The sequence below is a fragment of the Oncorhynchus keta genome, chromosome 33, assembly GCF_023373465.1.
Source record: "Oncorhynchus keta strain PuntledgeMale-10-30-2019 chromosome 33, Oket_V2, whole genome shotgun sequence".
NCBI classification, from domain to species: Eukaryota; Metazoa; Chordata; class Actinopteri; order Salmoniformes; family Salmonidae; genus Oncorhynchus; species Oncorhynchus keta.
The window spans coordinates 19,536,767-19,554,626 of record NC_068453.1 but is presented as its reverse complement, the minus strand read 5'-3'; the positions used below and the strand labels follow the sequence as shown (position 1 = coordinate 19,554,626).

Here is a 17,860-nt window from a genome sequence, read left to right as displayed (position 1 = left end):
AGGGCTTTTTCCATACTTTAAAAGGCACTGTACTTCCTACTGATACAGTTGGGGGTCATTGTGCAGAGCGCTCCAAGCTAACTTTAGCAGCACTCCACATCAAGGAGAAGACACTTGAGGACCCCTCCCACCACTTCCTCTGGCAGGGCCCTCCGACGGCAAACAGACTCTGGAACAGTTGTAAGACGATAGATCCCAGATTCACACAACCAGTAGGCCTAGACAACATAAAGAAAAAGAGTTAAAGCAACGAGTCTGATGCAACAGTTCAGAACGTTTAGATTCAACTGTTGATTAACTTATTTCTTTACATTATAGGCGCAGCAATGTACACAATTCAGTAGGCTACACATGAATGTTTGTTCCATAACGGAATTAGCAGGAAACACTTGTCACAAGGGCACTGCACATGCAAGCGGTTTCACGTGACAGATTAAAATATCCGTTAGAAATTTAGAAAGACAAGTAATAGGTTACTTTGAAGCAAGGTAAGACTTATAATCACAATATGTATTAAATAACATTCAGGTTTAAAACAATTTGGTATAAGTTTTCAAAATGCATACGGCCTCCAGCGCACTGCAAAGCAGTGTGGCGTTCTGATGAAGCCCGTCTTCTGTTACCGTTTGCCGCCACGTTCAAAACTGGTAACCATGAAATCCGACTTCAGTACGGGGGGATATAAAAAAGCAGGGACTAGGGAAAATCATTTTGTAAGAATATCCAAGTCGGAATCTCAGGCCTCTGGATGCATGTAACAATTCCACTAAATAATGCAAATTAACCTATAGACTGATAAGCATGACAAGTCTAAATATTTTTATAGACTGGTATTTCCATCAATGAATAGACAAAATATTATTTTGCAATGGGACTCCTCACAGACAATTGGCCGACAAATTTTATTTATCGGCTTTAAGTTATTAAATAAATCAGACAAAGGCCGGCTATTCCCAGCTAACGGAAACCCTGGTACCAAGCAGACAGGTCCACAACTGGTCATTCCAACCACTAGTAGCCATGGCTAGGACCCTGGGTATTTCCCGACAACATGACTTGTACCAGTGTGGCTCAGTTGGTAGAGCATTGCACTTGCAACGCTAGGGTTGTGGGTTCACTACGGATAAGAGAATCTGCTAAATGACTAAAGCAAATGTAACATTACCAGGATCATATCAGGGCCCTAACTGTAGGTTATATTGTGGGTTCCTGATCAGGAAACATAGAGCCCTAGGTATGGGTGTTGGCACATCCAGTGCTGGTTTTAGAAACTTTTGTTTTTGCACAGGAACCAGAACAGATGAAAATAAACAAAACACTGAGTGCCATGAGTGGAGAAAAGTGTGGTGACTAAGCAGCTGTTTAAACCCATAACGACAGAGCGAGGCCTAGTGCCTCTCCAGGTGGGAACAAAGCCCCAGCACAGCCACCAAGCACTTTGAAAATATGACACCAAATGACAGCATTATCAGTCACAATATCAACACCATAAAAATGTATAACTTGTATTTTTTTCTGTAGCAACTATCACCATTCTATCATTTTGTCAACCGTCTACTCATGTTTCAGATAAGCCTCACAGACCTTTTGAGAAAACAAAACTGGTAATCTAATTTCAGAGGAGAGCGAGAGATTAAGGCAGTGCAATATTTGAGTAGCTGTCAGAAATAGCAAAACATCCATCATGGGCCTGGCTTTAAAATATCACGTGTATAACCCAAATATGCCTGCTGGCTTTTTGAGTCAGCAACTAAATGTAATAACAGGAGATGGGCTCCACTGTGGAGCCCTTGTTTTCTTTTTGGAAAAGACCCTTTACTCCCTTCTAAAGCAAAAAGTATGGAGACAGAGCAGCTTCTCCTGAAGACCAACACTGGCCCCTTTCTCTCCCTCACAACCTTGCTTCCTTTCCGCAGCCACCTAGCATATCTGCAGCCAAGCCACAGTCTAGCATAGCAGTGGAGAACTTCCCAGATAAGTAATACTCCGGGGCTCAGAGCTTCGAGTGACGCTCTGGCCACTCCTACTGGGCTATGTCACCGGCTCAAAGGCACGCAGTCACTTCCACAAAAGGAATTATTTCTTACCGTGTGTGTGTGCGCGCGTATGCTTACGAGAGAGAAAATTAAAAAGAGGGAGCAACTGAGCGACAGTGTGTGTGTGATTTAAAAGCACAAAGCTACTGCAGGAGGCCAGAAGAAGGGTTGGTGGGGGGGGGGAGCGGAGCGCTGCGGGCCAGCCAGCTGGGTTCCTCCACTAGATGAGCCCTGTTGGGAGCAGTAACCCGGCTGCACAGAGAACTCTGCCTCCACTGCTGCTGAGGATGACCATATATGGCTCTGGGATTCCCGTGGAAAAAGGCCAGGATTGAAGCAGAGGGGGGAAAGTCCAGGGAGATTGTAACTATACATTTCGGCTTACGCTCTGCAGCCAAAACAATAGCCCTGCTTAAGAGCCAAGTTTGTTTCCATGAGCTGTTACTGTCAGTGGTCCAAGGAGAGAGGGGCGGGGCAAATTAGTTGGGGGTAACGAGGTCAGACGGCCACAGTAACACGAGTGTGAGTGTAGCACAATCTCCTTTAATACCGTGCATTGTGGGTTAACCTACAGCCATGAGCAGAAAATGCTGATGAGGCCTGTTTATGTCATTCTCCAGGCAAGCACTGCCTGAACTCCAGAGGTTAAAGGGACAGTGTGTATGCTTGTGTCTGCCCGCCAGGCATTCAAACAATCCATAGCCATTATGGTTGAAAAATATGGATCACCTCCATAGCCTTTGGAGTAAAGGCTCCAGCCGCTGTCCCCTGCCCTGCGCCACCATCATCACCGCCACACGTGAAGCTGAACTCAATGTCTCACATAGGACCATCATGCACATTATATTGCCAATCTTCTTAGGCCTAGCTCACGAGACAGGATCTCTTCTGTTCCTGGTATCGCCAAAAGGCTGCTTTTGGGAAAGAACGAGTCAAGACAGAGGCATCAAAGTGATTTCCTTAAAAAGCCACACCGTAGTCAATGAGGAAACAGTTTACACAATTAGGAGAGTTGTCTTGGCTCTCCAATGTAACAGGGGCATATATTGCAGACTGGGCTTTCAAGTAGGAGAGGAGCTGGGTGTATGTTCTGTGGTGGTGGTTATGGTGTCAAATGCTGAGTAAGGAGGAGGGGTTATAGTGATAAAAGCAGGCATTAGGAGTTAGTAGATTAAGCCGTGCTCACTTGGAGCCTCGACGAGGAAATGAGGAAAATAAACAAATACTTCCTGTTCCTCTGCCTGAAAAGTCTCTCCAACACCCCCATCCCCCACTACATCCTATTACACCCCCCCATTTAAGAAGAGAAACATTCCTGTCCGTCCTCCTGCCCTCAAAACAGACGACAGCAGAGAACACCTTTAATTAGCCAATGAAAATCCACATGAGGAGTCCTGAGCAGAGACAAAAGCTCTGGTGGAGACTAGGGCGTTGTGATTTCCGAAGGCACACCTAATCTCCCTGAGCCTCAGAAAATGTCAACTACATTGGAAGGCTCACATGAATCTCCAGTGTGGTCTGAGGAGACTAAATTAGACTAAAATTACTGGTACACCAAGAGTTCTATCTATTTTGTAAATGTATGCTAAACGGCTCATTGCTTGTGAATCAGAAAGTTCACTTATTTGGATTGAAAAGGTTATACTTCTAGATTGACGTTGTTGTGCTTCCTTCCGACTGTAGCCTCCTTTGTCCAGACAGGCACATATACAGTAGGGCAGTCTGCTTATTTTTGGTTCATTTAATTATTACATTTGGCAGGCTCTCAACATCTGGGATAGGAGCTCAGAGACTTAACAACCAGACAATATTCACGCTCCACAAAATGTTAATCAAGTCTACAATATTAGGAAATGAACAGTGAAAAATATGCACTGTGACATTGAACCAAAATGTCCACTGATTTAAAAAAGTACATTTACCTTCTATCTAGTATATTCCTGTTAGAGGTCGACCAATTAATCGGAATGGCCGATTAATTAGGGTCGATTTCAAGTTTATGACAATCGGAAATCTGTATTTTTGTGAAATCTGTAAAAAAGTTAAGAACACATTCTTATTATCAATGACAGCCGAGGAACAGTGTGCCAACTGCCTTGTTCTGGGGCAGAACGACAGATTTTTACCTTGTCAGGTCCAGGATTCAATCTTACAGTTAACTAGGCCAACGCTCTAACCACCAGATTACATTGCACTCCACCTGTTACACAAATGCAGTAAGAAGTCAAGGTAAGTTGCTAGCTAGCATTAAACTTATCTTGTAAAAAACAATCATAATCACTAGTTAACTACACAAGGTTGATGATATTACTAGTTTATCTAATGTGTCCTGAGTTGCATATAATCGATGTGGTGAGTTGCATATAATCGATGCGGTGCGTATTTGTGGAAAAAGGACTGTCGTTGCTCCAACGTGTACCTAACCATAAACATTAATGCCTTTCTGAAAATCAATACACAGATTAATATATTTTTAAACCTCCATTTTTAGCTAAAATAAATCCAGGTTAGCAGGCAATATTAATCAAGTGAAATTGTGTCCCTTCTCTTGCGTTCATTGCATGCAGAGTCAGGGTATATGCGATAATAAACGTTTTGTTTTCTAAACGATAGTTTCCGGATTCAACCATATTAATGACAAAGGCTCGCATTTGTGTATATTATAATTAAGTCTGATTTGATAGAGCAGTCTGACTGAGCGGTGCAGCAGCAGGCACGTAAGCATTCATTCAAACAGCACTTTCGTGTGTTTTGCCAGCAGCTCTCAGCAATGCTTCAAGCCTCTCAACACCCGGGATTAGGCTGGTGTAACCGATGTGAAATGGCTAGCTCGTTAGCGGGGTGAGCACTAATAGCGTTTCAAACGTCACTCGCTGAGACTTGGAAAAGTTGTTCCCCTTGATCTGCAAGAGTAACGCTGCTTCGAGGGTGGCTGTTGTCGATGTGTTCCTGGTTCGAGCCCAGGTAGGGGCGAGGAGAGGGACGGAAGCTATACTGTTACACTGGCAATACTAAAGTGCCTATAAGAACATCCAATAGTTAAAGGTATGAGGAATACAAATTGTAGAGAGAGAAATAGTCATATAACTACAACGTAAAACCTCTTACCTTGGTATATTGAAGTCTCATGTTAAAAGGAACCACCAGCTTTCATATGTTCTCATGTTCTGAGCAAGGAACTTAAACGTTAGCACATATTGCACTTTGACTTTCTTCTCCAACACTTTGTTTTTGCCTTATTTAAAACTAATTGAACATGTTTAATTATTTATTTGAGGCTAAATTGATTTTTACTGATGTATTATATTAAGTTAAAATTAGTGTTCATTCAGTATTGTTGTAATTGTCATTATTACAAATAAATAAAATGTTTTTAAAATTGGCCGATTAATCGGTATCTGCTTTTTTTGGTCCTCCAATAATCGTCATCGGCGTTGAAAAATCATAGTCGGTCGACCTCTAATTCCAGCTCTGAATAGTTTCCTACTCTGGTCTGTTCAGCAGTGTTAATGGCACCACTAAATTACTGTACCTGGAGATACTAAATAAAAATCAGTGATTTTGAATGATGTCCAATGCCTGCAGCCATCAAAACTCACAAACCAAACAAACGGACACGCAGCTCTATTCACTGCCACTGCTTTTACTCTGCAGTCAAATACACACGCACAGCACACACACCACAGACAATAATTAAAAGCCTCTGTCAGCACAACTGCACACAGCAGTTTCACCGGCACATAGTTACAAGGCTGGTGGTGGCTCAGTACAAAACTAGATCCATCGCAGGCTGAGGGGAAGAGGCAGACTGGTTAGCCTGTACAAAGGTAGCTAAAAAGACGTTGTTGCGTACTGGGTTGGTTGACTATAGGCAAGGCAAGTAGCCCACTTTGAAACCACATAGGGGTGTGAAGCCTGTCACATCTAGTAAGTTGTAGGTCCTTCACTCATACTCTAGACCTACATCTTATGGTCCTTCACCTAGGCTGTAATCAGGGCTTTACCTCAGGGATCGCATTTGAGTTCAGATATGGTCTGCATATTGAAAATGTAGCTCAAAGAAACTGATTTTAAACAATTTCACCTGCGTTTTACATTGCTTACAAAAACAAAAAGTCCATCATATTTCTAATGTTTATTATAGAAAGAATGTAACTTCTCCCTCCCAGGACAGCAACAAAACAGACTGGGCTTAATTGTCCTCCCGCTGCATAAGACATAGGAATTCACAGTCTTCAGCGTCCAGGTGTTTTCAGTTCAAAGGCATGTTATAAACCCACACTCAGTGAGGCATATGACTGCTGGAAAGCAAAGAACCCTGGGATAGTTTAAAAACCAATCTAGAGCAGAGAAGACTGCCACAGGGTGAATAAAAACAGACACGCTGCTGAAGTCATCCCACTAGCATTTTGCAGCAGCTCAATACTATGCTAAGGCCCAAGTGTGGACGGAGATGTGGGGCAGAGGGGTAGGAAAGAGAGCAAGAGAGCTCACAAAATGTACTTGTGGGAGAGGGTGGTACACAGGTGTGGATGAATGGTAGCTTCTGGTTTCAAATCAACCGTGACTTTGCCTTTAAATGTATAGCCGAGTCTCCAGCTTCTTTGTCTCGTCTTGATCATGGCCGACATCCGCAGAGCACCTAGCCCATCGGTAGCTAATGTGTGAGAGGTCAAGTCAGTCTCCACATCCTTGCCTGGCTGTCACGTCTGTCTGAGCACATGTGGCAAAAGAGGGTCGAGTTTACACCCCTGCTGAGGAATTCTACCTACAACCCCAGGTGAACCAGTTTCAACCTGCAGTGACGCTAGTCTCAAATACTTCACAGTTCCTACCAATCGAGCCCTTTCAAAATTAAAGCACCAAGAAATTGGGTATCAATGTCTCAAGAAAATGTTAGTATTTATGCCTATATTATAAATGTGTTTTATTTGAGGTAACAGAGTCATTTTTCCAAGAAAATCTGAAGTTGAACAATCATGGAAGGTGTCTGCTTTCTAATATGTGTGACATTGCGCAAGGAAGCCATGCAGACGTGTCATGATCAGCAGACTAACTGAACTGTTGAGAAGCAGCCGAGAGCAACGACACAAGGACTTCCTGAATTTGATTATAGGTTTTGTGGAAACACTTCAATGAAAACTTAGACAGGGCCAGCCTGACAGAGCAAGACCTGCCAATTATAAACAGGTAGAATGTGCAAGTTCTGTGAGCTTTTCTAATAATACAGTTGTCACAAGCTAGAGGCCCGTGACAGTTATGCTGATGATTCAGAGGCAACGTTGAATCAACATTGGGTTGGGTGACCCGTAACACTTGAATTATGTTATTAATGCACTAGTGTCCATATAAACTGACAAGCAATCGACTGCTACGGTTATGAAAACATCACTGTATTTGCCATTAACCTTTCTACAAGACAGACGACTGAACGCATAAAGTAATACGATTCAGATTTTATTCATTCCATTCTATAAATAACTGAGTGACATTAATGTATTCTCAATCTGCTCTGTGCATTATAAATGCATGAATCAATGCCTTTTGGCAGGTCAATTAGAAAGCCTAAATTTCATCTTCAACAAAAAAGGGGCGGTTGAAATATTTCTCTTATAATAGATTATTTCTATAGTGCCATTCTACAAGAGGAGCTTTAAATAGTAACGGCTAAACTCACCTCAACCACCAATGTAGTGTGGATTTTACAAAGTTCTCCAAAAACGACCAAATGTTTAATGTCTTAAACAGTGATGAATTCTCACCACGATCGCATAACAAATATAAGGTCATCCAGCTGCTGTACAGTACCCCCTTCACCATAAACCAATGGCTACAGTTACATTTAATTCAGAGCTGCCATTTGTAATGGCACTGACCTTTGGTAGGGCTAAACATTCTCTGTTGACAGGGCCCAACACAAGAGGCAGGGGTTTCTAAACATTCCTCAGAATGGTTTCAACAAAGGAAGTGGGGCAATACACTGTAAGAGTCCCATCCTCCACAAACAAAACAGTGCCATGTGCTGTGTTCGCACAGCGCCTGCACACCCAGTCCACTGCCAAACAGGCCACCTCCAACATTGGTTTAGGGCTAGGAATAGACAGACACCTTCAATGAGAAACCCGGCTCGGAGTGACAGCTACAGGAAAAGGTAGAGAATGATGTCTATCTTCTGGGCCTTGGTATGGGGGGGGGGGAAACTGACTGAAAGTATTCAGTCTTGTTCGGCATTCCTTTGATTATCTTCCAAGGTGAACAACGACAAATGTCCCTAGTAATGAGGAACACGGTGCTCCCCCGTCATCAAAAGTCACACAGCTCGTTTCACCCCAAATCAACTTAAATCTAGCACTAATTGGGCAGCGCTTTCAGGTCCTGACACACAATTCTCACTTCAGATCAGGTGCTCCGTGGTAAACCAAAACGCTCTCCGCTTTCCACCAGGGTAAGTGAGTTTACAGCCTTAAGAATAAAAGAGTGCCGCATGACTGGTGAAAGAAATGTTCCAGAACATAATATTTCAGCAATAGGATCTGTGTGAAGACAACACTTTACAAGGCCAGACCTTCCAGATATCAAGTCAACAAGTACATTTTCCAAATTTAATCAAGAGATTAAATTCAAGCAACAAAAACATCTCAACACCTCTACTGAAAGTCGAATCTATGCTTCCTGCCATGAGACAGCCCCCCCGGCTCTCATTGGCTGACTGGGAGCCTCTGCCACAGCTGAGAATCTCAGGGTTGGGGCTGAAGCAATTATGTAATGTGTTAATGTAACTGGTGCTGCTTTGGATGGAACTGCAGTGAGGGCCCCATGCACTGCTGTCTGCATAGGTTCCATTTCAAGATTCATGCAGTCCATGTGATTCTAAACTGCTGCTGGCTACTCTGCTCAGTCAGTGGTTATGTAACTCCGTATGTACGGGAATCGGCCGCCAAACTGCTAGCAACTTGGCATGAGACGTTGCCATGGTTATATTGTTAGAGTTCACACACCGATAGTGAGGGCGTGGAATGTAAACTGATATGGTAAAAAAGTGAGCAGTTGGCATTTTATCGAACCAAACCCAATGATGTCGTAAAGCCTTCACCGTGACGTCAAAACCACAACTTACAAAAAGCTATTTTGATGATCCAGTAAAAATGTAATCCTTTGACAATAACTGTACGAGCTAGACTATATACACTAAGTGATATACAATGTGGATGACTCAAGAGAAAGGCCAGATATGGGTGAATACGCCTGTTGTTTCCCTGTGTAGGCCCTGCCTGCAAAGTATGCAGCAGTCAGCTGGGTCCTGGCATTGCCTGGGGAGCGGCTGGCAGGCAGGGCAGGACTGTGTGTGTGTGTGTGTGTGTGGTGGTGTGGGGGGGGTAGGTGACAGCTGAGGAATGCCTGCTCTGCTCTCCCTTTGCCATGGTTTCCACCAACTGTCATGCGAGGAATGCACGGGCCAGGACGACAGAACCGGAATGCTACCCATCCAGTGCATATCTACAAAAATCTTTCTCCAGTCCTGCCCCCTCATTCACAACTCCCTGTACCTCCTCTCCACCCCACACCTCTAGGGAGCAACTGTGTTAAGCGGTACAATTCTGGTTTACAAATTTACTCAGTGGTCCTAGAGGGCTGCAGGGTGTGAGGGCTTGTGCCCCAGCAGTAAAGACGTCAGCATGCTTCAGTTCGGCTGGTGCCTCGTCAAACTCAGGTAGCCGAACGAGTGTGCTCGCATACTCCCTTAAAAGACTTTCACATGAAAACCTAGAAGACACCGTAGCCAAATATTCAGAATTAATCTAAGCTTTTTATGACAACTCAAATTTGACATTCATTTTTGCCAAGTTCTTAGTCACACAGTTTTACATCTAAGAGGTTTTATTCAGTACTTCATGGGGGGGTGCATTAACTTCACTAGGATAGGGGGCAGCATTCAGAATTTTATTTGAAAAGCGTGCCCAAAGAAAACTGCCTGCTACTCAGGCCCAGAAGCTAGGAAATGCATATAATTGGTAGATTTGGATAGAACACTAAAGTTCCCAAAACTGTTAAAATAATGTTGAGTATAATAGAACTGATTTGAAAGGCAAAAAACAGACAAATCCATCCAGAAAGTAGTTTATTTTTATTTTGTAGCTCTATTGAATGCCTTTACAGTATCCATTAACTTAACTCAAATTGCACTTCCTATGCCTTCCACTAGATGTCAACAATCTTTAGAAATTGTTTCAGGCTTGTATTCTGAAAAATGAGGGAGTAAGACCTCTCCGAATGAGTGGACACTACAGTGTCTCAGAGCTTTTTCAATGCGCACAACCGAGAGTGCGCCTTTCTTGTTTACCTTTTATATTGACAACGTTATTGTCCGGTTGAAATATAATCGATTATTTAGACTAAAAACAACCTTAGGTATGATTATAAACATCATTTGACATGTTTCTAAAAAATAAAGTGCCCAACCAGCCAAAAAAAAAACTCACTAAAGTCCAAAGCGTCACAAAATGTTTGTGCATATATTATCACAACTATTCCGAACTGGTAACATGCAGAAACCTTAACACACCCAATTCTGATTAACAGTTTCAAATCAACCAAATAAGCCTAGTCCTCCAGGTCCATAGTTAAGAACAGTGGTGCTCATTCACAACACAATGTGATCAGAGGCCATTGTTCAGTGACTAGTAGGTGATCTCTGTTCCACACAGACTAACCCTTTCAAGCCAGACTGTCCACAAACTCCAAATGCATGCCAGGCCTCCAGTACAAAGCTAAGCGGTCCAGAGTATGTGTGGCGGTGACTCATACCCAAACTTAGAATCATCTCCACAAACAATCTATACTGAGAAGAACTGATGCAGGTGGTATTTATAACCTGGCACTCAGAAGTGGCAGGAGTGCAGTGCAGTCACTGCACCCAAGGAGGAGTGAGTGACCCTCCTCGTAAGCATCGTTACAATCAAAGCTAGAGGTCACTGCCATGTCACAAGGAAGGGACATGGTTCAGGGCATGTCAATGGCCGCTGATGTCATCAGCACCCGACAACCCCCATAAACAATTGTTGCAGATAAAATAACAGCTCTACAGCTGAAACTGAAAGGAGACTTGCCACTCTACCATGTCAATTAGCCTACACTGCCTGGCTGGTCAGTGGTCACTTGGGTACCTGCGTGGTAGTAGCATTAGAGTTATGTTAAAGCCACAGTAGTCTCACGACTAAGCCAATTATTACAGTAGTGATGAATCGTGGCACAATGATTGACTATTAATAAAAAGGCTAGTCAAACCATTGGCAGGTGACTAACCCTATACACCTAATAAAGACATTTTCGTGGAAGACTTGTTAGGGACCAATGAAAATATGAGGCTTGTTTACAATGAATGGGGGATGGGTAGTGTCCTATTGGGGAGAATTGACTTACTGTTTGGTTTAGTTCCATTCAAGACCGGGACTAGGGTGCATTACCACTACTGGCCTCCTGCTAATAGGAGGGGAGTCCATCCTACTAATGAGAGTCATTAACCAATCATTCTGACAACTGATTCTCTAAGCCAATTGGCCCTACTCCTTGAAGGCAGAGATTCCTTATGTGGATAATGATTAGCAAAGCAATCAGGGACAATTAACGTGGCAACCAAAACAAAGAGGCAACCCAGACTGAGCCACATTAGATGGGGGTTAGCAAAAATGTCACTATTCAAATGGTATCAAGATATTTTTAACAGCAAATATGTTTAAACAATTTTTTGGGAAAGTTGTATTTGGCACGTGTCCAATCAAATCAGATTTGTCGGATATCTGGAATACATGCATTTTGTTACGTTTTTTAAAACTTTAACACTGCTGCACGAGGGAGCTGTGGAGGTGCCGGTGAGATGGGAATGAGCAGACTGAGGCAGAGAGCGATGCTACTCATCTACAGCCAAGACTACCTAGCTTGTAAAAGCCACAATGTTATTTATCATCCCATATAACAGCGCCCATCTTGACTGGAGTAGCCTAGAGAAGCTAAGCTAGCCAACTATAGCTAGCTAGGCTAATTGAGGCCACATTTCGCTCACTTTTAATCACATAATTGTATTCCATCTTGCATTGCAATAGTAAACTCCCCATCCATTGAGCCACTTTGACTGGCCAACAAACACCTGAATGCTACCAGTCTTTATGGGGAGAACGTCAAAAACTACAATGAAAGGTTTGTTTTTATTAAATGTATAATTTGAAATGTCATGGTATATTCTTGCATGTAACAATGTCACATGGATATTTTACATTTAGAAAATTCTTTCAGTGTTAAAATAGGCCTATACATTTTTTGGGCCCTAAAATGAACACTCAAAAGTATTCTAATACCAACGTCTGTTCAGATATTCAAATAACAGTGCACATCTCTAAACGAAATCTCTGTTGGTTTAAGCAAACCAACATCAGCCGGACCTTCCTGAAATCCTAGGATTAGCATGCTAAAAGCCAATCTCTAATTTGTCGTCAACTCTTTTCCAAGACCCTGAAGCCAAGGATCACATGCTGGAACACAAACAAAGCTGCTCCAAGTCTCTCCAGACATGGTTAGGTCTCCAACACCGCGTCGCAAATGCTTTCCGAACTCTGCTTGTCCCTGGAGCGGACTCCGGTCCAAAAAAAGGCAATGTTTTCACCCAGTGAGCCTGCTCAGTGCGGGGGACTGACTAATTCCATTTGAAAGGAAGCCCAACTCAGTCACCCTAAAGGCAGGCTGATTAACCTCTCTGCTCACCGAACCCGTTTGCGGGATTAAATTCGACAACATACGGTGATCGCTACATAAATAGTCATATTAAACATTCATGACGATACAAGTGTCTCACATGGGTCGAAAGCCTAGAATCTTGCTAATCCAACTGCGTTGTCATATTTAAAAAAGGATTTACTGCGAAAGAATACGATGCGATTATCTGAGAACAAAGCCACATAAAAAAATAACCATTTCAACCACCACAGGTGTAACATCAAATTGCAATAAAATAAATAGTTTTGCTTTGACAATCTTCCTGTTTGCAATCCCAATGCTCATTGTTACACAATGAATGGTCTTTTGTTTGATAAAATACATTTTTATAGCTTAACACGAAACATTTTGTGAACCGCTTGTTTCATGAATTCCGTCGCATTCCATTTGACGACACATTCGATGTAAATACACACACTAAACATGACTTTTCCAGTCATGTTTCATTGCAATCAACTGGTTTGTTTGCAACACAACCAAACCTGATGGGTCATTTCGCGGGACGTATTGACTGACAGAACCCGATTTGAAGACAACAAGTAATGAAATTGTTGTGCACCAATGATATGACCGCTGTTTCGTTGATTGGCTGCATTTTAACCCAATGACCACTGATCGTCTTGAAATCTAGCTGGGTAGATAGCCAATGAGCTGAGCTAACGGCAATATGTAATGTTTATGTGTTGGAAGACCAACCCATGTTGTAAACTCTGGCGTAAAGAGGGTCATTCGCCATTGAAGATTCATACCGGAAGGAGCCACGCATGTTATGCACAGCATTGTTTTGGTAAAGCGCATCTTCAGCTGTTTATATATCAACCAGTATGGCGACTAAATCAGGGAAAGCTAAATCTAAGTCTAGATATACAGATGTACACACAATTTTAGAAGAAATTGATCGGGAAAGTGAGACAGATTGTTGGAGGACGATTCATTTAGCGATTCCCAAATGGAGGATTATTTTTTGAACGGAGAGGACATTGTTTTGTTCTTCTCATGCTAATGCCGTTGTTTGAAATGAATAATATAAATTTTTTTTTTTTTTTTTTACATTTTAGTAGCAATTTATAAAAATGTAATGAAATGTGTAAAGTACACATTGGCTATACATTGTGGGTGGGGGTATGTTTGTGTGTATATATATATACACATATTGTGGATTAGAGGGAGCATGGCCGAGATGTGTGTCTGCCGCCCCACCCCACATGAATTAGCCTATTTGAGGCGGTTGAGAGGAGGGCAGGCCCACAACAATCGCCAAAATGAAATGGAGACAGTAGATCTAGCAGGTCTATAATAATATATTCAATGTTATGTTCCCTGTTCTCATATATATATATATATCTGTTTATTATACAGGGCTCATATGTGAAACTATTCGAACTGAACATTTTATTTCCCAGTGACACCGACTCCGAATGGGAGTCCCCAGTGCCAAGGTGTCCATCCCCCACTAAAGCTGGTTCATCCAGCTCCTGCCACAAGTGGTGTTCATCTGCCCAAATTTATTTCTACAGGCATGGATGTGCCTCAGGGCCAAAAGGGCACAGCATGGAGGCGTCGCTGTGTTCTTTGCAAAAGTACCCCATCACCTGCACCACATGCTTGGTGACTCTCTGCTTTACAGCAGAAAGAGACTGCTATGGCACCTGGCATCAGCAGCACAATATTGTGTAGAGGACTGAGGGTCTTCCAAATATTGAAAGTGTTATTTCGTAAATGTATATATATTTTTTTCATTTTTTTGGAGGGGGGGGGGGTTAGAATACGATTTTGGTATTATGTATATAGTTATTCCATTCAAAATGGATAACTTCACCAATTTGGCCACTTGGGTACATTTGGGATACTTGTGTGGGACACCTGGGTGACTTCATGATAAATGTCATGTAGCACACTCATTTTGGAAGTTATAATTCTGAAACTTTGCACAAGTACTGTTGCCCTCTTATGTGCTTGTTTTGTCTTGTTCATTTTAAAGATGATACAACAATAAAAATGAAAAAACATATGTTTTTTTTCATTGTATTATCTAAACCAGATCTATTGTGTTATATTCTCCTACATTCAATTTTACACAAACTCCAGAGTGTTCTCTCACAAATGAAACCAAGAATATGCATATCCTTGGTCCTGGGCCCGAACTACAGGCAGTTAGATTTGGGTATGTCTTTAGAAGGAAATTGAAAAAAAGTAGGGGGTTAGCTGTAAGAGGTTTAGAAATTTGAAATTTATGAAAATTACATTTTTGGGGTTGAATTGAACAGTATAAAACAATCAGAATGGAGAAAGACCCATTGAAATCACTTAATGTTTGTGTTGCCACCCTAGGGTCACTCACTACTCAAAGCAAATTTAGAACTTGCATTATTAAAAAAGTGTTTTATACTGTCAAATAACATCCATTTTTATTAAAATACAGTGATAATATTTTGGCCATATCGCCCAGCCCTAAGCAAGAGACATGTACTACCAGTCAGGGACTATCTAAATGTCTGACAAGACAAAGTAATTTGTGTGAATTCCCCCACCCAAAATCAACTAGTAATACAGCAGCATCTATTCTAGAGATATGGCACCAATTCCACACCCTGAGATCAGCCTTGGGGGATATAGCCTTGCCCGGCAATAACAGTTTATAAAAAGGTGCACACATCACACTACTTATGAGAAAGAGCGGGTGATGCATCACTTAGCAAACGGGACATCTGGGTGATGAGATCATTGTAGATGTAAGGTTCAAGACACTGAGTATGCAAGACTTCAATAAACCATGATTCATTCTGACTTTAATAAAAATGCATTTGGGGAGCAAGGCAGGCCTACATTTTCTCAATTTTGCATTTACGCCAGTGTGAAAACCGTTGATGGACAATTAACATGTTACAATGACAAAACAATGGTATGGCGTAAAATGTTAATGTGCAGTATCTGTTTTAAAAACACTTTCCCCTGACTTAGAGGAGTTCTAGCTTCCACAGGCACTCTGTTTTGGTTGTCAGTATTCAAGGTAACAGGCTGGTGCTCCACCTGCCATAAGATAGGCTAAAGTGTTGACTAATAATATTAACAGCCCAAAAACCTAGGATTGGCTTCTTTCACACAGCTGAAAGTGACAGATATTGACATGTAAACCTCACATCTCTCAGAGAGAATGTGTCAGCTGTTATCTGACTGCAGAACAGTTTACTGTGCAGCAAAACCCATGTCAGTAATGCAACACTGCAATCCAAACACATCTGCAGGATATATGCTAGCTTGCCTAATTTAGAGCCAATAGCCAATTCCAAAGTGTAACAATCTTTATAAAATGAGCATATGATTCTAATTCTGAGCATTTACTTAAGTGTTAAGCTAAGAATGTTAGTTAGCTAGGCTATTTTAAAAGTAGACTTTCCTAACTACTTTGAAACAGCACAAGTTGATTGCCAATCCATGCAGAGAGCGTACAATACAATTACACAGATCTCTGCATAGCTATAGCCTCCATACATCACAATAACTAGGATGTGCCCACCTTACAGCAGCAACAGAAAATAGGCCAAATGCATTGTGATATATATATATATATATCACACTGGAAATGACAAAATGTGGGTACAAATTGTAACGTTATTAAATTGCTACAATAGTAGTATTAAAATAATAGGAGTAGCAACATAATGTCAAAAGATTTTGCTACTGAGGCTAACGCTTGCTAGTAACACGTTAGTGGGCTGTTGTATGATAATTGAGTTAGACTGGTTAGTTACATAATATTTCTTTAAAATATAAAATGTGTCATGACTGTAGCTCGTTAAATATTACAGTCGTCCTGCCCTTTAGTCTAGAGACTGCGGCATAGCTACAGTAGCTCAACATATTGTAAAATATTGTTGCATGTTACAGTTTCGACGTGATCCAAGCTGACATCTGAATTTAATTTGAATGGCGTTTTACTGCCAACCGACTGCAGTCAAGCTTATGCTTGGTAACGAACAGTGCCACTGCACTGGCGAGCTAAACGTTCTTTCCACAGGTTAGCTAACGTTAGTTGTGCTAGCTTGCTACAAGTTGGCTAGCTGGCTATCAACAAAAAAAGTGTTACTTTTCTGTACTTCCTATTGACTCAAATAACACAACTGGCTGCAGTTTTAACCTCGCCAAAGACTAACAAAAGGGTATTTGTTAAACAACAATACGGCGATCTTTCATCGTTTACACAGGTTAGCCAGAGCAGGGCGGCAGATCAGTTCCAATAATGGTTTGCAGATCTGGGCTGTGCCTGTAACTGGCTGACGTTAATTAGCTATGCTAACTGCACCACCCAAGTGGCTGGTTAAATGTTAGCATGCAAGCCAACGTCATTCTTCCTGACTATTGGATGTTTGAATCAGTTGCTGATAAACGAAGACCAAATAGCTAACAATCCATATAACATTAGCTAAGCTACGAATGCATTTAAACATACCTAGCTAGCTCAAACAGGCTAGCTACCAATCAGATATTTTATGAGTTTAACCACCCCTTCGCTTCTGATCCAATTCAATCAACACAGCCCAACAAATGAAATGGCCCTGTCTCGTCTAAAAAAAGACGGGCGTGCTAGGTAAACAGACTGAGCTTCAGCAGGAATTACTCCATTACTGTGGCAGGAGGTAACGTTAGCTACGATCTTTGGCAAGACATATGGTTGTCGTGCTCTTGTATGGGAAGTGTCTAGGCTTATAGCTGAAAAAGACAAACCTGGTGGAGGGCAGTCAGACCGTCTACATTGGCGTAGTTGATGTCAGCACCCCGGTCAATCATTCGGAGCACCTCCTCGGTATCGCCACTTGAGCAGGCAGCCAAAAACACCGCGCCATCGTCGAACTTCACCTTCGCCTTCTTCTTTTTCAGAATAGGAGGCTCGATGTCTGTCTCCGACCCTAACCACCGTTTCAACTGTTCGTTTCTTTTTTGCTTGGCGTCCGCCATCTTCATCCCCTCCTGTCTCGGGCTTCTTATCTTTCTCCGAGAGAGGATATACTTTATAGTGCCACTATCCCACAGCGCACTGGGCGTGGGAAGGGGGGCCT

The 17,860-nt window shown here is 42.1% G+C and overlaps 1 protein-coding gene across 9 annotated transcripts in view; it reads right to left on the bottom strand.

Moving 5' to 3' along the window:
• The window catches only part of LOC118366359 (protein phosphatase 1 regulatory subunit 12A-like), a 76,480-nt gene extending 58,620 nt beyond the window's left edge, over positions 1–17,860 (bottom strand). For 5 of the 9 annotated variants that reach the window (XM_052492391.1, XM_052492389.1, XM_052492390.1 and 2 more), the window contains exon 1: positions 17,529–17,859. In XM_052492391.1, coding sequence (XP_052348351.1) covers positions 17,529–17,765 — 237 coding nt within the window. In that variant the 5' untranslated portion in view covers positions 17,766–17,859. Of the gene's footprint in view, positions 1–17,528 lie in introns of all 9 variants that reach the window. The other 4 variants (XM_052492398.1, XM_052492392.1, XM_052492395.1 and 1 more) reach the window with 3 other exon arrangements.